Raw genomic sequence first — 22,973 nt, 5'->3', positions numbered from 1 at the left:
TTGACGTGCTACTTCAACCACTCACATCGAAGCCAACCCGTGACGCTGATGAGAGCGACGCAGGGAAAATCAAAACAGAACAGCCGACATCTTGGATATAGCAGCAGTCAGTTAACCTGACTCTCGCCAGATGAATTTCGCTCCGCCCAGCTCCACTCACATGTGAGGGAAGCTGGGCGGAGCTAGGCGGAACGAAATTCATCTGGCGAGAGTCAGGTTAGGTAGATTGGACAACACGAATGAAATAGCAGCGTCAATGTTGACGCTTGCATCCTCGATGCGAGCCGCCATTGTTGTCTGAATCAAAACAGTCTCACAGTCGCTTCTCTACTACGTCACATCTGTGAAACTCCCACCCTGCGTCCTGATTGGCTCGACCATAAAATCTGGTGCAGAAATCTCTCTCAATGGAAGCGATCCCAGATGGATGTGAGGGAAGCTGGGCGGAGCTAGGCGGAACGAAATTCATCTGGCGAGAGTCAGGTTAGCAGATATCTGCTATTTACACCATTTTAAATAGTAACTGGGCAACATTGACAGTAAGAATAAATGGGAATCAGCCCTTGACTGTAGGTATAATGACAGTGGCTGGTGTAATATCCTTGAAATCTTTCAGACTGTACTATTTTTTAACAAAACACAAGACAAATACAGTTTAAAGGAATAGTTCACTCTAAAACAAAATTCAGTCATTATCGACTCACTCACATGCTGATGAGAAGTCAGGTGTAGTTTTTTATTCCTCAAAGTGCAGCTGGAGACCCGCGGTGCTTCCCTCCGGCAGGAACAATCCATATAATGAGCATAAATGGCGACCCAGGGGAAAAGGTCCATGAAACTACACAAAAACGTTGTAATATTCCTCCATACTGCTCGTCCGCTGCAATCCAAATGTCCTGAGGTGGCAAAATCCAGAGTTTACTCGAAACGTCATTTAGTGCATTTTTACAGCCTACACAGTCACTATGCTATGTTTACACGGAGGCACGCTCCGTGTTCACACGAGTCTCCCTCGCAGCCGATTGCACTACGGAAGCCGCGCTGGACAAGATGAACGAGACTCGCGATAGATACACACAAACACAGGCTGCGGGGAGGCTCGCGTGAACGCGGAGCGTGCCTCCGTGTAAACATATCATATTGACTGTTTAGGCTGTAAAAATGCACTAAATGACATCGTTTCGAGTAAACTCTGGATGTCGCCACTTCAGGACACTTTGATTGCAGCGGACGAGCAGTATGGAGGAATATTACGAAGTTTTTGTGTAGTTTTATGGACCTTTTCCCCTGGGTCGCCACCTATGCTCATTATATGGATTGTTCCTGCCGGAGGGAAGCACCCCGGGTCTCCAGCTGCACTTTGAGGAATAAAAAACTACACCGGACTTCTCATCAGCATGTGAGTGAGTCGATAATGGCTGGATTTAGTTTGAGAATGAACTATAGACTGCATAAAATGCACTGCAACCCATCTCCAAATTGTCAGAGATGTAAAACCTGTGATGGGACTTGCTTCATATGCTCTGGAATTGTCTTCTTCTGGAAGAATTTTGGAAATACGTAATTAAAATAACTTAATTAGTTAACTTAATTAATAACTGCAAAAACCAAGATCCCACCTAACCAGAGAGTATGGATTTCGGGAGGTATGCAAGGCCTTAATATGAGTTTCACAATAAAATATTTCATATTACTCTCAGCACAGCTGGTAAAAAGTGTATTCTGCAAAATTGGAATTCAGAGCTACCTCCATTGCAGAGACAATGATTAAATTAATTAACATCATATAACACACCTTATTTGGTGTGAGGAGGAATAAAAAAAAATATGACAAAATATGGGGTTCTTTCCTGGCTTTACTTCCATCATCACATCCACTTAACTAGGCAGTATAGGACCTGGCCCTTCCATTATTATGCTGTCTACCTAATGTTTGTGATATACATTCTAGCAACACTTGGGACCTCATACTACTTGATTGTATTTTATTTTGTTTTTTGGTTGTAACCATGGGAGACGTTCATTGATTATTTATTTTTACCATAACAGGGATGTGGATGAGGGGGTGGTAGGGTTACTGTATTTGCTTGTGTTTGTTTTTCTGTCTGTCTTCTCTCTTATGTTATTGCATATGAAAAATGCCTTCAATGCAAAAAGACTTTTGCATTCAGGTAAATGTAACACGAAAATGTTGTGGTATAATTATTTTTTACTAATTGGAAACTACAACCTTTTTTTGTCTGTGTGTGTAGATCTCAAAGCAATTTTCGAAATAAAATACAACAAAGTCATAACCTGATCACAATATCCTTCTTGCTCCTTTCAAAGCTCCTGTACTGACAGTGGAATAACATGCAGCTACAATGTGACCTGTAAGTACATATATGTGTCTTTATTCATTCTGTTTTTTTACTGTAGCAAAATGGAATAAAATATAATATCTTTCTGCAGCTTGTCATTGTTCCATCAATGGAAAAACCTACAAATATGGGGAAACCATCTACAACACCACGGATGGCCTAGGACACTGCATGACAGCTGAATGTGGGGCCAATGGGACTATAATCAGGTCCGTGAATCCCTGCTTAATTACCACCACCACTGGCCCGACAACAACTGTATTTACATTCAGCACACTTGGCCCAGAAACAACTGTTGTAACATCTAAACCATCTGTTGGGACCACCACTACTCAAGTACCATCAACAACAACTACTAAGGGAACCACAGTCAAACCTGTAGAAACAACTGCATCAGAAGCAACAACTGTAACGGAAGGGACAACAAAACCACCTACAGAGGTCACCACAGGCCCTGTTACAACCTCTACCACAGCTGTTGTTGAGACTACAACCTCAGTGCCAGGGGTCACAACAACAAGCCCAGAAACAACTGTTGTAACATCTAAACCATCTGTTGGGACCACGACTACTCAAGTATCATCAACAACAACTACTAAGGGAACCACAGTCAAACCTGTACAAACAACTGCATCAGAAGCAACAACTGTAACGGAAGGGACAACAATACCACCTACAGAGGTCACCACAGGCCCTGTTACAACCTCTACCACAGCTGTTGTTGAGACTACAACCTCAGTGCCAGGGGTCACAACAACAAGCCCAGAAACAACTGTTGTAACATCTAAACCATCTGTTGGGACCACGACTACTCAAGTACCATCAACAACAACTACTAAGGGAACCACAGTCAAACCTGTAGAAACAACTGCATCAGAAGCAACAACTGTAACGGAAGGGACAACAATACCACCTACAGAGGTCACCACAGGCCCTGTTACAACCTCTACCACAGCTGTTGTTGAGACTACAACCTCAGTGCCAGGGGTCACAACAACAAGCCCAGAAACAGCTGTTGTAACATCTAAACCATCTGTTGGGACCACGACTACTCAAGTACTATCAACAACAACTACTAAGGGAAGCACAGTCAAACCTGTAGAAACAACTGCTTCAGAAGCAACAACTGTAACGGAACAGACAACAAAACCACCTACAGAGGTCACCACAGGCCCTGTTACAACCTCTACCACAGCTGTTGTTGAGACTACAACCTCAGTGCCAGGGGTCACAACAACAAGCCCAGAAACAGCTGTTGTAACATCTAAACCATCTGTTGGGACCACGACTACTCAAGTACCATCAACAACAACTACTAAGGGAACCACAGTCAAACCTGTAGAAACAACTGCTTCAGAAGCAACAACTGTAACGGAAGGGACAACAAAACCACCTACAGAGGTCACCACAGGCCCTGTTACAACCTCTACCACAGCTGTTGTTGGGACTACAACCTCAGTACCAGGGGTCACAACAACAAGCCCAGAAACAACTGTTGTAACATCTAAACCATCTGTTGGGACCGCGACTACTCAAGTACCATCAACAACAACTACTAAGGGAACCACAGTCAAACCTGTAGAAACAACTGCATCAGAAGCAACAACTGTAACGGAAGGGACAACAAAACCACCTACAGAGGTCACCACAGGCCCTGTTACAACCTCTACCACAGCTGTTGTTGGGACTACAACCTCAGTACCAGGGGTCACAACAACAAGCCCAGAAACAACTGTTGTAACATCTAAACCATCTGTTGGGACCGCGACTACTCAAGTACCATCAACAACAACTACTAAGGGAACCACAGTCAAACCTGTAGAAACAACTGCATCAGAAGCAACAACTGTAACGGAAGGGACAACAAAACCACCTACAGAGGTCACCACAGGCCCTGTTACAACCTCTACCACAGCTGTTGTTGAGACTACAACCTCAGCGCCAGGGGTCACAACAACAAGCCCAGAAACAACTGTTGTAACATCTAACCCATCTGTTGGGACCACGACTACTCAAGTACCATCAACAACAACTACTAAGGGAACCACAGTCAAACCTGTAGAAACAACTGCTTCAGAAGCAACAACTGTAACGGAACAGACAACAAAGCCACCTACAGAGGTCACCACAGGCCCTGTTACAACCTCTACCACATCTGTTGTTGAGACTACAACCTCAGTGCCAGGGGTCACAACAACAAGCCCAGAAACAACTGTTGTAACATCTAAACCATCTGTTGGGACCACGACTACTCAAGTACCATCAACAACAACTACTAAGGGAACCACAGTCAAACCTGTAGAAACAACTGCTTCAGAAGCAACAACTGTAACGGAAGGGACAACAAAACCACCTACAGAGGTCACCACAGGCCCTGTTACAACCTCTACCACAGCTGTTGTTGGGACTACAACCTCAGTACCAGGGGTCACAACAACAAGCCCAGAAACAACTGTTGTAACATCTAAACCATCTGTTGGGACCACGACTACTCAAGTACTATCAACAACAACTACTAAGGGAACCACAGTCAAACCTGTAGAAACAACTGCTTCAGAAGCAACAACTGTAACGGAACAGACAACAAAACCACCTACAGAGGTCACCACAGGCCCTGTTACAACCTCTACCACAGCTGTTGTTGAGACTACAACATCAGCGCCAGGGGTCACAACAACAAGCCCAGAAACAACTGTTGTAACATCTAAACCATCTGTTGGGACCACGACTACTCAAGTACCATCAACAACAACTACTAAGGGAACCACAGTCAAACCTGTAGAAACAACTGCTTCAGGAGCAACAACTGTAACGGTTGAGACAACAAAACCACCCACGGAGGTCCCCACAGGCCCTGTTACAACCTCTACGACAGCTGTTGTTGAAACTACAACATCAGTGCCAGTGCTCACAACAAGAAGCCCTGAAACAACATCTGGTGTAGTTACAGGAAAGCCCCAAACTTCAACTGCAATTACAAAACCTTCTGTTTTGAAAACAACAACTGTGGCTTCAACTGTTATTGCAGCATCGACAACTGAAGCTACAACTTCAATTGGACCAACAACACAGACACTTCCAGGCACCACAAATGTTTACACATCTGTCACAACAGCAAGCCCAGAAACAACTGTTGTAACATCTAAACCATCTGTTGGGACCACAACTACTCAAGTACCATCAACAACAACTACTAAGGGAACCACAATCAAACCTGTAGAAACAACTGCATCAGAAGCAACAACTGTAACGGAAGGGACAACAAAACCACCTACAGAGGTCACCACAGGCCCTGTTACAACCTCTACCACAGCTGTTGTTGAGACTACAACCTCAGCGCCAGGGGTCACAACAACAAGCCCAGAAACAACTGTTGTAACATCTAAACCATCTGTTGGGACCACGACTACTCAAGTACCATCAACAACAACTACTAAGGGAACCACAGTCAAACCTGTAGAAACAACTGCATCAGAAGCAACAACTGTAACGGAAGGGACAACAAAACCACCTACAGAGGTCACCACAGGCCCTGTTACAACCTCTACCACAGCTGTTGTGGAGACTACAACCTCAGTGCCAGGGGTCACAACAACAAGCCCAGAAACAACTGTTGTAACATCTAAACCATCTGTTGGGACCACGACTACTCAAGTACCATCAACAACAACTACTAAGGGAACCACAGTCAAACCTGTAGAAACAACTGCTTCAGAAGCAACAACTGTAACGGAAGGGACAACAAAACCACCTACAGAGGTCACCACAGGCCCTGTTACAACCTCTACCACAGCTGTTGTTGGGACTACAACCTCAGTACCAGGGGTCACAACAACAAGCCCAGAAACAACTGTTGTAACATCTAAACCATCTGTTGGGACCACGACTACTCAAGTACCATCAACAACAACTACTAAGGGAACCACAGTCAAACCTGTAGAAACAACTGCATCAGAAGCAACAACTGTAACGGAAGGGACAACAAAACCACCTACAGAGGTCACCACAGGCCCTGTTACAACCTCTACCACAGCTGTTGTTGAGACTACAACCTCAGCGCCAGGGGTCACAACAACAAGCCCAGAAACAACTGTTGTAACATCTAAACCATCTGTTGGGACCACAACTACTCAAGTACCATCAACAACAACTACTAAGGGAACCACAGTCAAACCTGTAGAAACAACTGCATCAGAAGCAACAACTGTAACGGAAGGGACAACAAAACCACCTAAACAGGTCACCACAAGCCCTGTTACAACCGCTACCACATCTGTTGTTGAGACTACAACCTCAGTGCCAGGGGTCACAACAACAAGCCCAGAAACAACTGTTGTAACATCTAAACCATCTGTTGGGACCACGACTACTCAAGTACCATCAACAACAACTACTAAGGGAACCACAGTCAAACCTGTAGAAACAACTGCATCAGAAGCAACAACTGTAACGGAAGGGACAACAAAACCACCTACAGAGGTCACCACAGGCCCTGTTACAACCTCTACCACAGCTGTTGTTGAGACTACAACCTCAGTGCCAGGGGTCACAACAACAAGCCCAGAAACAACTGTTGTAACATCTAAACCATCTGTTGGGACCACGACTACTCAAGTACTATCAACAACAACTACTAAGGGAACCACAGTCAAACCTGTAGAAACAACTGCTTCAGAAGCAACAACTGTAACGGGAGGGACAACAAAACCACCTACAGAGGTCACCACAGGCCCTGTTACAACCTCTACCACATCTGTTGTTGAGACTACAACCTCAGTGCCAGGGGTCACAACAACAAGCCCAGAAACAACTGTTGTAACATCTAAACCATCTGTTGGGACCACGACTACTCAAGTACTATCAACAACAACTACTAAGGGAACCACAGTCAAACCTGTAGAAACAACTGCTTCAGAAGCAACAACTGTAACGGAACAGACAACAAAACCACCTACAGAGGTCACCACAGGCCCTGTTACAACCTCTACCACAGCTGTTGTTGAGACTACAACATCAGCGCCAGGGGTCACAACAACAAGCCCAGAAACAACTGTTGTAACATCTAAACCATCTGTTGGGACCACGACTACTCAAGTACCATCAACAACAACTACTAAGGGAACCACAGTCAAACCTGTAGAAACAACTGCTTCAGGAGCAACAACTGTAACGGTTGAGACAACAAAACCACCCACGGAGGTCCCCACAGGCCCTGTTACAACCTCTACGACAGCTGTTGTTGAAACTACAACATCAGTGCCAGTGCTCACAACAAGAAGCCCTGAAACAACATCTGGTGTAGTTACAGGAAAGCCCCAAACTTCAACTGCAATTACAAAACCTTCTGTTTTGAAAACAACAACTGTGGCTTCAACTGTTATTGCAGCATCGACAACTGAAGCTACAACTTCAATTGGACCAATAACACAGACACTTCCAGGCACCACAAATGTTTACACATCTGTCACAACAGCAAGCCCAGAAACAACTGTTGTAACATCTAAACCATCTGTTGGGACCACAACTACTCAAGTACCATCAACAACAACTACTAAGGGAACCACAATCAAACCTGTAGAAACAACTGCATCAGAAGCAACAACTGTAACGGAAGGGACAACAAAACCACCTACAGAGGTCACCACAGGCCCTGTTACAACCTCTACCACAGCTGTTGTTGAGACTACAACCTCAGCGCCAGGGGTCACAACAACAAGCCCAGAAACAACTGTTGTAACATCTAAACCATCTGTTGGGACCACGACTACTCAAGTACCATCAACAACAACTACTAAGGGAACCACAGTCAAACCTGTAGAAACAACTGCATCAGAAGCAACAACTGTAACGGAAGGGACAACAAAACCACCTACAGAGGTCACCACAGGCCCTGTTACAACCTCTACCACAGCTGTTGTGGAGACTACAACCTCAGTGCCAGGGGTCACAACAACAAGCCCAGAAACAACTGTTGTAACATCTAAACCATCTGTTGGGACCACGACTACTCAAGTACCATCAACAACAACTACTAAGGGAACCACAGTCAAACCTGTAGAAACAACTGCTTCAGAAGCAACAACTGTAACGGAAGGGACAACAAAACCACCTACAGAGGTCACCACAGGCCCTGTTACAACCTCTACCACAGCTGTTGTTGGGACTACAACCTCAGTACCAGGGGTCACAACAACAAGCCCAGAAACAACTGTTGTAACATCTAAACCATCTGTTGGGACCACGACTACTCAAGTACCATCAACAACAACTACTAAGGGAACCACAGTCAAACCTGTAGAAACAACTGCATCAGAAGCAACAACTGTAACGGAAGGAACAACAAAACCACCTACAGAGGTCACCACAGGCCCTGTTACAACCTCTACCACAGCTGTTGTTGAGACTACAACCTCAGCGCCAGGGGTCACAACAACAAGCCCAGAAACAACTGTTGTAACATCTAAACCATCTGTTGGGACCACAACTACTCAAGTACCATCAACAACAACTGCTAAGGGAACCACAGTCAAACCTGTAGAAACAACTGCATCAGAAGCAACAACTGTAACGGAAGGGACAACAAAACCACCTACAGAGGTCACCACAGGCCCTGTTACAACCTCTACCACAGCTGTTGTTGAGACTACAACCTCAGCGCCAGGGGTCACAACAACAAGCCCAGAAACAACTGTTGTAACATCTAAACCATCTGTTGGGACCACGACTACTCAAGTACCATCAACAACAACTACTAAGGGAACCACAGTCAAACCTGTAGAAACAACTGCATCAGAAGCAACAACTGTAACGGAAGGGACAACAAAACCACCTACAGAGGTCACCACAGGCCCTGTTACAACCTCTACCACAGCTGTTGTTGAGACTACAACCTCAGCGCCAGGGGTCACAACAACAAGCCCAGAAACAACTGTTGTAACATCTAAACCATCTGTTGGGACCACGACTACTCAAGTACCATCAACAACAACTACTAAGGGAACCACAGTCAAACCTGTAGAAACAACTGCTTCAGAAGCAACAACTGTAACGGAACAGACAACAAAGCCACCTACAGAGGTCACCACAGGCCCTGTTACAACCTCTACCACAGCTGTTGTTGAGACTACAACCTCAGTGCCAGGGGTCACAACAACAAGCCCAGAAACAACTGTTGTAACATCTAAACCATCTGTTGCCACCACGACTACTCAAGTACCATCAACAACAACTACTAAGGGAACCACAGTCAAACCTGTAGAAACAACTGCATCAGAAGCAACAACTGTAACGGAAGGGACAACAAAACCACCTACAGAGGTCACCACAGGCCCTGTTACAACCTCTACCACAGCTGTTGTTGGGACTACAACCTCAGTACCAGGGGTCACAACAACAAGCCCAGAAACAACTGTTGTAACATCTAAACCATCTGTTGGGACCACGACTACTCAAGTACCATCAACAACAACTACTAAGGGAACCACAGTCAAACCTGTAGAAACAACTGCATCAGAAGCAACAACTGTAACGGAAGGGACAACAAAACCACCTACAGAGGTCACCACAGGCCCTGTTACAACCTCTACCACAGCTGTTGTTGAGACTACAACCTCAGCGCCAGGGGTCACAACAACAAGCCCAGAAACAACTGTTGTAACATCTAAACCATCTGTTGGGACCACAACTACTCAAGTACCATCAACAACAACTGCTAAGGGAACCACAGTCAAACCTGTAGAAACAACTGCATCAGAAGCAACAACTGTAACGGAAGGGACAACAAAACCACCTACAGAGGTCACCACAGGCCCTGTTACAACCTCTACCACAGCTGTTGTTGAGACTACAACCTCAGCGCCAGGGGTCACAACAACAAGCCCAGAAACAACTGTTGTAACATCTAAACCATCTGTTGGGACCACGACTACTCAAGTACCATCAACAACAACTACTAAGGGAACCACAGTCAAACCTGTAGAAACAACTGCATCAGAAGCAACAACTGTAACGGAAGGGACAACAAAACCACCTACAGAGGTCACCACAGGCCCTGTTACAACCTCTACCACAGCTGTTGTTGAGACTACAACCTCAGCGCCAGGGGTCACAACAACAAGCCCAGAAACAACTGTTGTAACATCTAAACCATCTGTTGGGACCACGACTACTCAAGTACCATCAACAACAACTACTAAGGGAACCACAGTCAAACCTGTAGAAACAACTGCTTCAGAAGCAACAACTGTAACGGAACAGACAACAAAGCCACCTACAGAGGTCACCACAGGCCCTGTTACAACCTCTACCACAGCTGTTGTTGAGACTACAACCTCAGTGCCAGGGGTCACAACAACAAGCCCAGAAACAACTGTTGTAACATCTAAACCATCTGTTGCCACCACGACTACTCAAGTACCATCAACAACAACTACTAAGGGAACCACAGTCAAACCTGTAGAAACAACTGCATCAGAAGCAACAACTGTAACGGAAGGGACAACAAAACCACCTACAGAGGTCACCACAGGCCCTGTTACAACCTCTACCACAGCTGTTGTTGAGACTACAACCTCAGCGCCAGGGGTCACAACAACAAGCCCAGAAACAACTGTTGTAACATCTAAACCATCTGTTGGGACCACGACTACTCAAGTACCATCAACAACAACTACTAAGGGAACCACAGTCAAACCTGTAGAAACAACTGCATCAGAAGCAACAACTGTAACGGAAGGGACAACAAAACCACCTACAGAGGTCACCACAGGCCCTGTTACAACCTCTACCACAGCTGTTGTTGAGACTACAACCTCAGCGCCAGGGGTCACAACAACAAGCCCAGAAACAACTGTTGTAACATCTAAACCATCTGTTGGGACCACGACTACTCAAGTACCATCAACAACAACTACTAAGGGAACCACAGTCAAACCTGTAGAAACAACTGCTTCAGAAGCAACAACTGTAACGGAACAGACAACAAAGCCACCTACAGAGGTCACCACAGGCCCTGTTACAACCTCTACCACAGCTGTTGTTGAGACTACAACCTCAGTGCCAGGGGTCACAACAACAAGCCCAGAAACAACTGTTGTAACATCTAAACCATCTGTTGGGACCACGACTACTCAAGTACCATCAACAACAACTACTAAGGGAACCACAGTCAAACCTGTAGAAACAACTGCTTCAGAAGCAACAACTGTAACGGTTGAGACAACAAAACCACCTACAGAGGTCACCACAGGCCCTGTTACAACCTCTACCACAGCTGTTGTTGAGACTACAACCTCAGTGCCAGGGGTCACAACAACAAGCCCAGAAACAACTGTTGTAACATCTAAACCATCTGTTGGGACCACGACTACTCAAGTACCATCAACAACAACTACTAAGGGAACCACAGTCAAACCTGTAGAAACAACTGCATCAGAAGCAACAACTGTAACGGAAGGGACAACAAAACCACCTACAGAGGTCACCACAGGCCCTGTTACAACCTCTACCACAGCTGTTGTTGAGACTACAACCTCAGCGCCAGGGGTCACAACAACAAGCCCAGAAACAACTGTTGTAACATCTAAACCATCTGTTGGGACCACGACTACTCAAGTACCATCAACAACAACTACTAAGGGAACCACAGTCAAACCTGTAGAAACAACTGCATCAGAAGCAACAACTGTAACGGAAGGGACAACAAAACCACCTACAGAGGTCACCACAGGCCCTGTTACAACCTCTACCACAGCTGTTGTTGAGACTACAACCTCAGCGCCAGGGGTCACAACAACAAGCCCAGAAACAACTGTTGTAACATCTAAACCATCTGTTGGGACCACGACTACTCAAGTACCATCAACAACAACTACTAAGGGAACCACAGTCAAACCTGTAGAAACAACTGCTTCAGAAGCAACAACTGTAACGGAACAGACAACAAAGCCACCTACAGAGGTCACCACAGGCCCTGTTACAACCTCTACCACAGCTGTTGTTGAGACTACAACCTCAGCGCCAGGGGTCACAACAACAAGCCCAGAAACAACTGTTGTAACATCTAAACCATCTATTGGGACCACGACTACTCAAGTACTATCAACAACAACTACTAAGGGAACCACAGTCAAACCTGTAGAAACAACTGCTTCAGAAGCAACAACTGTAACGGAACAGACATCAAAACCACCTACAGAGGTCACCACAGGCCCTGTTACAACCTCTACCACAGCCGTTGTTGAGACTACAACCTCAGCGCCAGGGGTCACAACAACAAGCCCAGAAACAACTGTTGTAACATCTAAACCATCTGTTGGGACCACGACTACTCAAGTACCATCAACAACAACTACTAAGGGAACCACAGTCAAACCTGTAGAAACAACTGCTTCAGAAGCAACAACTGTAACGGTTGAGACAACAAAACCACCTACAGAGGTCACCACAGGCCCTGTTACAACCTCTACCACAGCTGTTGTTGAGACTACAACCTCAGCGCCAGGGGTCACAACAACAAGCCCAGAAACAACTGTTGTAACATCTAAACCATCTGTTGGGACCACGACTACTCAAGTACCATCAACAACAACTACTAAGGGAACCACAGTCAAACCTGTAGAAACAACTGCTTCAGAAGCAACAACTGTAACGGTTGAGACAACAAAACCACCTACAGAGGTCACCACAGGCCCTGTTACAACCTCTACCACAGCTGTTGTTGAGACTACAACCTCAGTGCCAGGGGTCACAACAACAAGCCCAGAAACAACTGTTGTAACATCTAAACCATCTGTTGGGACCACGACTACTCAAGTACCATCAACAACAACTACTAAGGGAACCACAGTCAAACCTGTAGAAACAACTGCATCAGAAGCAACAACTGTAACGGAAGGGACAACAAAACCACCTAAACAGGTCACCACAAGCCCTGTTACAACCGCTACCACATCTGTTGTTGAGACTACAACCTCAGTGCCAGGGGTCACAACAACAAGCCCAGAAACAACTGTTGTAACATCTAAACCATCTGTTGGGACCACAACTACTCAAGTACCATCAACAACAACTACTAAGGGAACCACAGTCAAACCTGTAGAAACAACTGCATCAGAAGCAACAACTGTAACGGAAGGGACAACAAAACCACCTACAGAGGTCACCACAGGCCCTGTTACAACCTCTACCACAGCTGTTGTTGAGACTACAACCTCAGCGCCAGGGGTCACAACAACAAGCCCAGAAACAACTGTTGTAACATCTAAACCATCTGTTGGGACCACAACTACTCAAGTACCATCAACAACAACTACTAAGGGAACCACAGTCAAACCTGTAGAAACAACTGCTTCAGAAGCAACAACTGTAACGGAAGGGACAACAAAACCACCTACAGAGGTCACCACAGGCCCTGTTACAACCTCTATCACAGCTGTTGTTGAGACTACAACCTCAGCGCCAGGGGTCACAACAACAAGCCCAGAAACAACTGTTGTAACATCTAAACCATCTGTTGGGACCACGACTACTCAAGTACCATCAACAACAACTACTAAGGGAACCACAGTCAAACCTGTAGAAACAACTGCTTCAGAAGCAACAACTGTAACGGAACAGACAACAAAGCCACCTACAGAGTTCACCACAGGCCCTGTTACAACCTCTACCACAGCTGTTGTTGAGACTACAACCTCAGTGCCAGGGGTCACAACAACAAGCTCAGAAACAACTGTTGTAACATCTAAACCATCTGTTGGGACCACGACTACTCAAGTACCATCAACAACAACTACTAAGGGAACCACAGTCAAACCTGTAGAAACAACTGCATCAGAAGCAACAACTGTAACGGAAGGGACAACAAAACCACCTACAGAGGTCACCACAGGCCCTGTTACAACCTCTACCACAGCTGTTGTTGAGACTACAACCTCAGCGCCAGGGGTCACAACAACAAGCCCAGAAACAACTGTTGTAACATCTAAACCATCTGTTGGGACCACGACTACTCAAGTACCATCAACAACAACTACTAAGGGAACCACAGTCAAACCTGTAGAAACAACTGCTTCAGAAGCAACAACTGTAACGGAACAGACAACAAAGCCACCTACAGAGGTCACCACAGGCCCTGTTACAACCTCTACCACAGCTGTTGTTGAGACTACAACCTCAGTGCCAGGGGTCACAACAACAAGCCCAGAAACAACTGTTGTAACATCTAAACCATCTGTTGGGACCACGACTACTCAAGTACCATCAACAACAACTACTAAGGGAACCACAGTCAAACCTGTAGAAACAACTGCTTCAGAAGCAACAACTGTAACGGAACAGACAACAAAGCCACCTACAGAGGTCACCACAGGCCCTGTTACAACCTCTACCACAGCTGTTGTTGAGACTACAACCTCAGCGCCAGGGGTCACAACAACAAGCCCAGAAACAACTGTTGTAACATCTAAACCATCTGTTGGGACCACGACTACTCAAGTACTATCAACAACAACTACTAAGGGAACCACAGTCAAACCTGTAGAAACAACTGCTTCAGAAGCAACAACTGTAACGGAACAGACATCAAAACCACCTACAGAGGTCACCACAGGCCCTGTTACAACCTCTACCACAGCCGTTGTTGAGACTACAACCTCAGCGCCAGGGGTCACAACAACAAGCCCAGAAACAACTGTTGTAACATCTAAACCATCTGTTGGGACCACGACTACTCAAGTACCATCAACAACAACTACTAAGGGAACCACAGTCAAACCTGTAGAAACAACTGCTTCAGAAGCAACAACTGTAACGGTTGAGACAACAAAACCACCTACAGAGGTCACCACAGGCCCTGTTACAACCTCTACCACAGCTGTTGTTGAGACTACAACCTCAGCGCCAGGGGTCACAACAACAAGCCCAGAAACAACTGTTGTAACATCTAAACCATCTGTTGGGACCACGACTACTCAAGTACCATCAACAACAACTACTAAGGGAACCACAGTCAAACCTGTAGAAACAACTGCTTCAGAAGCAACAACTGTAACGGTTGAGACAACAAAACCACCTACAGAGGTCACCACAGGCCCTGTTACAACCTCTACCACAGCTGTTGTTGAGACTACAACCTCAGTGCCAGGGGTCACAACAACAAGCCCAGAAACAACTGTTGTAACATCTAAACCATCTGTTGGGACCACGACTACTCAAGTACCATCAACAACAACTACTAAGGGAACCACAGTCAAACCTGTAGAAACAACTGCATCAGAAGCAACAACTGTAACGGAAGGGACAACAAAACCACCTAAACAGGTCACCACAAGCCCTGTTACAACCGCTACCACATCTGTTGTTGAGACTACAACCTCAGCGCCAGGGGTCACAACAACAAGCCCAGAAACAACTGTTGTAACATCTAAACCATCTGTTGGGACCACAACTACTCAAGTACCATCAACAACAACTACTAAGGGAACCACAGTCAAACCTGTAGAAACAACTGCATCAGAAGCAACAACTGTAACGGAAGGGACAACAAAACCACCTACAGAGGTCACCACAGGCCCTGTTACAACCTCTACCACAGCTGTTGTTGAGACTACAACCTCAGCGCCAGGGGTCACAACAACAAGCCCAGAAACAACTGTTGTAACATCTAAACCATCTGTTGGGACCACGACTACTCAAGTACCATCAACAACAACTACTAAGGGAACCACAGTCAAACCTGTAGAAACAACTGCTTCAGAAGCAACAACTGTAACGGAAGGGACAACAAAACCACCTACAGAGGTCACCACAGGCCCTGTTACAACCTCTACCACAGCTGTTGTTGAGACTACAACCTCAGCGCCAGGGGTCACAACAACAAGCCCAGAAACAACTGTTGTAACATCTAAACCATCTGTTGGGACCACGACTACTCAAGTACCATCAACAACAACTACTAAGGGAACCACAGTCAAACCTGTAGAAACAACTGCTTCAGAAGCAACAACTGTAACGGAACAGACAACAAAGCCACCTACAGAGTTCACCACAGGCCCTGTTACAACCTCTACCACAGCTGTTGTTGAGACTACAACCTCAGTGCCAGGGGTCACAACAACAAGCCCAGAAACAACTGTTGTAACATCTAAACCATCTGTTGGGACCACGACTACTCAAGTACCATCAACAACAACTACTAAGGGAACCACAGTCAAACCTGTAGAAACAACTGCATCAGAAGCAACAACTGTAACGGAAGGGACAACAAAACCACCTACAGAGGTCACCACAGGCCCTGTTACAACCTCTACCACAGCTGTTGTTGAGACTACAACCTCAGCGCCAGGGGTCACAACAACAAGCCCAGAAACAACTGTTGTAACATCTAAACCATCTGTTGGGACCACGACTACTCAAGTACCATCAACAACAACTACTAACGGAACCACAGTCAAACCTGTAGAAACAACTGCTTCAGAAGCAACAACTGTAACGGAACAGACAACAAAGCCACCTACAGAGGTCACCACAGGCCCTGTTACAACCTCTACCACAGCTGTTGTTGAGACTACAACCTCAGTGCCAGGGGTCACAACAACAAGCCCAGAAACAACTGTTGTAACATCTAAACCATCTGTTGGGACCACGACTACTCAAGTACCATCAACAACAACTACTAAGGGAACCACAGTCAAACCTGTAGAAACAACTGCTTCAGAAGCAACAACTGTAACGGTTGAGACAACAAAACCACCTACAGAGGTCACCACAGGCCCTGTTACAACCTCTACCACAGCTGTTGTTGAGACTACAACCTCAGCGCCAGGGGTCACAACAACAAGCCCAGAAACAACTGTTGTAACATCTAAACCATCTGTTGGGACCACGACTACTCAAGTACCATCAACAACAACTACTAAGGGAACCACAGTCAAACCTGTAGAAACAACTGCATCAGAAGCAACAACTGTAACGGAAGGGACAACAAAACCACCTACAGAGGTCACCACAGGCCCTGTTGCAATCTCTACCACAGCTGTTGTTGAGACTACAACCTTAGTGCCAGTTGTTACAACAAGCCCAGAAACAACCAGCAGTGTAGTTACAGGAAAGCAACAAACTACAACTGTAATTACAAAACCTTCTGTTTTCAACACAACTAGTGTTGCTTCAACTGCTTTTACTGGATCTACAGCTAAAGCTACAACTTCCATTGGACCTATAACACAGACACTTTCAGGCACCACAAATGTTCACACAACTGGTGCAACCTATTCTGGACCAACCACCACCACAGTTGTTTCAACATCAGTTTTAACCACAAATGCAACATTATGTGCCTGCATTGCCAATGGAACTTCATTTCATCCTGGTAGGTGACTTTCTAATTAGTATTTTCACATTCATCATTTTTCCTTTAGTTTGTTATTAGCAGTCTTATAAGTCTCTTTTTCACTAATCAAAAATTGTATACATGATACAACTGTCTTTTTGAGAATTTGTTGCACCTGTTGTCTTTCTTCTTAATAATTGTCTTTTTCTTCATGCCAACTCATCTTCATTATACAATTATATATAGAATTGATTTGTATAAATTAATACCGTAATGTTGACAGAATGAAAAAAGCGTTCATCTTTAAACTAGAAAAATGTCTCAAGAAATTTGCTTGGGCTTCATGCTTGGTAAGTAAATAACTATTAATAGAGATAGTAGTTTCCTTTTTGTTCATAAGCCACACCCTGTGGCTGTGTCCAAAATCACTTACTTCCCACTATATAGTGGACTATAAAGTGACTTGCCGTTTTGTAGTGCTGTCTGAATGTATAGTGAGGTTTTTTATACTCTACATAGTTGACCGAAAGTATCCTATAATGCATCATGAAAAGTAGTGTACAACCGAGGGTCAGCAGCCAATTATATACAATTATGCATTGCGCTGAAGGAAAAACATGACCCGAGTGGTAGGGCTGAACGATTTTAGGAAAAGATCTAATTGCGATTTTTCTGGCAGATATTGCGATTTCGATTTGATTCACGATTTCCTTCACATCAAGCTTCAGTGCAATATTCACAATGTACAGTAACATTGAAACATTAAATGCTGTTACTCTAATGCAAGGATGAAAACTAAAGTTTAAAATTGCTTCCAAATGTATTTATTAACAAGAAACACGCATGGCTGATGGCTGCAGTTACCCTAATGGCCGCAACGGCCATCGTGTCACTATTGAGTCTTATTTCTTGATCCTGCCCAAGTTCCATAAAATACAAAACAATTTCCGGTGTCCTGGTGTGGCTGCTCTTATCATACGGAGTTACACTAGCAGAAGATGCTGTAATTGGTGCTGTAATGCTGTAATCTGTTTGCTACAGTGGGCCTGAGTATCATTTTCACCGGACTTTTCACCGGACTTTTCGTCATACAGTACACTCGTCATGCAAATGCCTGTGGTGATTTTTCAAGTGCCGGTATAAATTGGTTGTGTTTCCGCTGGATGTTGCAACTTTAGCGCGACAGGTTTTGCACAGTACCCATTTCTGGTGCATGTCTGCAGCCTCAAACCCGAAATACTCCGACAAAATGACCAACGCGCTGTTTTTTTTGGGGATCCCCTAACTCGCTTCTGGTCCAGCTGAAGCCATTAAGGAAGGAGGTTAATACTGATTGGTTAGCGTGACCTGTCCACGAGTAGCATGCCGCTTCTGATTGGTGAGCTTGGCAGGATGGTAGAGAGACGGCATGTATGTGTAATTGACACAACAGATCCTGGGTCAGTCAGGAGCGCTGCAAAAACCGCAGCTTTGGCGATCACATGATCGCGTTGTCTGAAATCGCAATTTCGATCAGAAAACGATAAATCGTTCAGCCCTACAGAGTGATGTCCAAAGGTGTTTTTTTATTTGACCGATGAGTTCACCATAAATATTATAATATGACAGTAATGTAATGTGATTACTTTCCATTACTTGAGATTACCTTATTGTGTTGTGATTTAGTTATTTTGTCGGCTACATACAGGCATGACAGTTTCAAATTCATTAATTCATTAATAAATTGATGCTGTTAACTTTTTTAACATAAAAAGGCTGCAGACCATTTATATAAATTTCCAGTTGTGTTTATTATTGTTTTTGAGCAGATTAAGAACACCAGTGAATGGTTTAGCACACAGTATACTGAAGCAAGACTGAAAATAGTGCAACATATTCTATTCATCAAACCAAGAATCTATTTTGAATCGAAAGTTGATTCTGAAACAAATCAGACATCCAAGAATTGGTATTTAACTGAATTGTGAGACTGTCAAATATTCAAACCTCTAATAATACCACTTTGAAATGCTTGTCATTATTATTGAAGAGCTAATGCTGCTTAAAATTTAAGTTGGTAAATCTAGCAGCTCTCCCTGACCCCATTCACACTGCCTTCTCAAGGCGGGACTAAAGGTGCAATAAAATTTACAATAAAAGTTACAGTGGTGGAATGGGGGTACAGTTACTTTCTGCTTCTGTTCTGCAAGCTGAGGTAGTAACAGAGGTGAATCAACCTCTGTGTGTAAAGGTTAGCAGGCAGCGCAGGACAGGTTGACAATCTGATGGCAGTCACAGTCTAACAGTCTCACTGGATATAGCTCAAAATAAAAGAGAAATGTCCAAAACTTGAACCCACAAAGCAAAGTTCCGAGACCAAACAACAGTAATGTGGTAGCATTTGTGTCTTTGGCAACTTATGTGAGAGAAAAAAATACTAGGACTAGTTTATACTAGGAAAAGTTTCTGTGACTCTTCGTCACACTTCTGCCCGAAAAACAGTGTCCATCCCCGGCAGCCAGACGACTCCCGCAATTGACTGGCGGTGATTGTGTAACATGATTTTGAGCAAAAAAACGTATCTTTCTTTCCACGATGCATGGTGGGTCAGGATCTCAATCACAACACAATATAACATTATTATTATTACAACAACTAGGAATAATCAGGCCATAAAAGAACTTGTTTAAAAAAGTAAATTGATAAGACAACCTTAAAATGTAAAATATATATAAATAAACTAACATTTAAAATGCAAAAGGGAAATGCTCAAACTGAAAGCATTTGGCAAGATGAAATTGTAAATGGTAATGCGTAAACGCGGAATAGTTAAGCTTAGATGGAAATTTGTTAATTAAATCAAGTGGAAATAATTGGTAGAGCTCAGCAGTGCATATTTTTTAGGGCTACAGCTATCTTAACAATGAGCCAAATATATTTTAAAAAAAATCTATGAATGTAATTTGTGAATGTAATAACAATTTGACTCATTCCTAAATTATCTCCCGCTGACAAAGGAGTACTCTGACGTTTTTTTGCACATGAACATTTCATATCCCAGAATTCATAATGTAAACTCTACCACTGACTCTTAGTAATAAATTGGCCACATTTTCGCACTTTACCAAACATGGTGCAACCATATACTAGGTTTTGACCAAGTTTTGTTTTATTTATTCCTTCCTTAATAAATATCTTGCTTATTAAATACTTATGTATGTATATGAACAACTAATCTTTCAATTTTGTGTGCTAAACCTTTACCTGATTTTTACAGGGGATATCGTGTACAATGTCACTGATGGCCATGGGTGGTGTTTTGTTGCATATTGCAATGCATCTTGTAAAATTGATTCACGCCCAAATTTATGTCCCACAACACCAATACCAAGCACAACCAGCACCACTACAAAGGCCACAATTTCGAGCTCAGTTCCTCTCATCACAACTATTCCCACATCTGCTCCCACTCCATCAACAACTCCATCTACAACTACCTTGGACTGCAATAATGTTGATCCACCAAGAAAGGTAATTTTTAAAATGTATTTTTTTCCCATGATTGTAAAATTCCTGTGGGGACTCAATGGGTTCAGTATTGGTGTTTGCGTAGAGTACAACTCTGTACCTGTGAAATTGTATTTTTCATGAGTAATTAAAAAAAAATCCTACTTTATTTGAGGGTCAACACCAGGATTATATTTATGTCAAAATATGAAGATTAAACATATATTATGCAGGAATTCTGCATTAAAATGTCTAAAAAACACTAGACCTATTGTTGAGTTGTGTACTTACATTATTTATTTATTTATTTATTTATTTATTTGATTAGGACAATGCACATTTATCAACATATCAGTCAAAAGCATCAATGTAAATATGCCAGAGTTAGCACAGTTGCTAAATTTCATCCGTTGTCCTAAGGCAGGTATCATAGAAAAAAAAACATACAACATTACACAATTACATAAAACATGTAGAAATCTTACCAAAAAATAAGTCCTGCTTCATATCAAAGTTAAAAGTCCATACACAAAGGAGAGAAGACAAAGAGATTACCCATGAGAGCAGGTCTGAGTTGTTTTCAACCACTGTTTAAGGGTCTTTTTAAAGGTGGTGTAATTGTCACAGTTTCTAACATGAGCTGGCAGTGTGTTCCAAGACTGTGTTCCTCTGATGGACACCACCATTTGGCCAAATTTAGTCCTGCGCCGTTGTACATCACAGTCTCCCCTAGTGAGTGCTCTGGTGTTTACTCTAGAGGATTTTTTCTTTATGAAGTCATGTAATGGTGGAGGGGCTAGTCCATTCAAAACCTTAAAGATGAGACAAACATCCAAAAGCAACTCATAGCTGTTGAAGTCCAAGATTTTATCCATTATCAAAAATGTTCCCAAAAATGTTTAAACCAAGAGAAATCCACAAGTCTACTCAAGTTTATGGTGGATTTCATTAGGCCGCGGTCGCTACTACTGGCTTAGGGAAGTTAACAAATGAGACCGACATAATTAAACTTCAAAACTACTTTGTGTGTGAACATGTGAGTCACATTTTCATCAGCAGTGGTGGTTGTTCAATTGTTATTAATCACCAGCAAAGCAAACTTCACTCTGAGCAGCTGAGCAGTGGCTCCTCTCCATATAAAACTCTGCAGATCTCTTGTGTTTTGTTTTGGTAGGGGGCCCTCTAGCAGCAGAAATTATATAGTGAACATTTAATACACCTGTGATTCCAGTATGAATAATTGCTTCTCAATCCCCATCCAGAATGGAGAATCCTGGACGATAAGCAATTGTACGACGGCCACATGTACCAATGGCAAGATCGTGAAGACACCTAAGCCGTGTCCCACAGTTTTCCAAACCATCTGTGCCAGTGGAAACAAACCTGTCAAGATCTATGATAATGATGGATGCTGCTTCCGATATGAATGTGAATGTAAGTTGAAAATATAGCCTTTAAATACAGTTTACCATACACTTTCACGTGTAACAGTGGATCTTGTCCGTGTGCTAGAGTGTGTGCAGGTTTCCTTCAATTTGCAACTGCAATCAGTTTGTACTCAGCACAGGATTTACTAGGTAGTGGTATTGTGTGGTATTTATCCCATATAAATACCACACCGTTTTTTAGACTTTTATGAACATTTTGTGTGTCATTTTAGGCATTTCAAGCTAATTGTGTGCTAATTGTGTGTCATTTAATGCCGAGAAGAGGATTGGACGTGCAAGAAAGGATGAAGTCAGGTGTCCTTTGTCGCCATGGTAACAGTTATAGACACACAACTAACGTTGTGAAATGGT

At 43.8% G+C, this 22,973-nt stretch overlaps 1 protein-coding gene across 1 annotated transcript; it reads left to right on the top strand.

Moving 5' to 3' along the window:
* Positions 1-407: 407 nt before the first annotated feature.
* On the top strand, positions 408-22,360 carry LOC311267339 (uncharacterized protein; the record flags this gene model as incomplete). The annotated part of the gene is made up of 6 exons (XM_084370385.1): positions 408-429; positions 4,276-4,856; positions 8,043-8,924; positions 10,878-11,564; positions 14,937-15,644; positions 22,349-22,360. The coding sequence occupies 6 exons, from the start codon at positions 408-410 to the stop codon at positions 22,358-22,360; spliced, it is 2,892 nt and encodes a 963-aa protein (XP_084226511.1).
* Between the last annotated feature and the right edge of the window lie 613 nt (positions 22,361-22,973).

The sequence above is a fragment of the Pagrus pagrus genome (genome assembly GCF_965226575.1).
Source record: "Pagrus pagrus genome assembly, chromosome: 1".
Classification (NCBI taxonomy): Eukaryota; Metazoa; Chordata; class Actinopteri; order Spariformes; family Sparidae; genus Pagrus; species Pagrus pagrus.
This window is presented reverse-complemented; position numbering and strand designations above follow the sequence as displayed.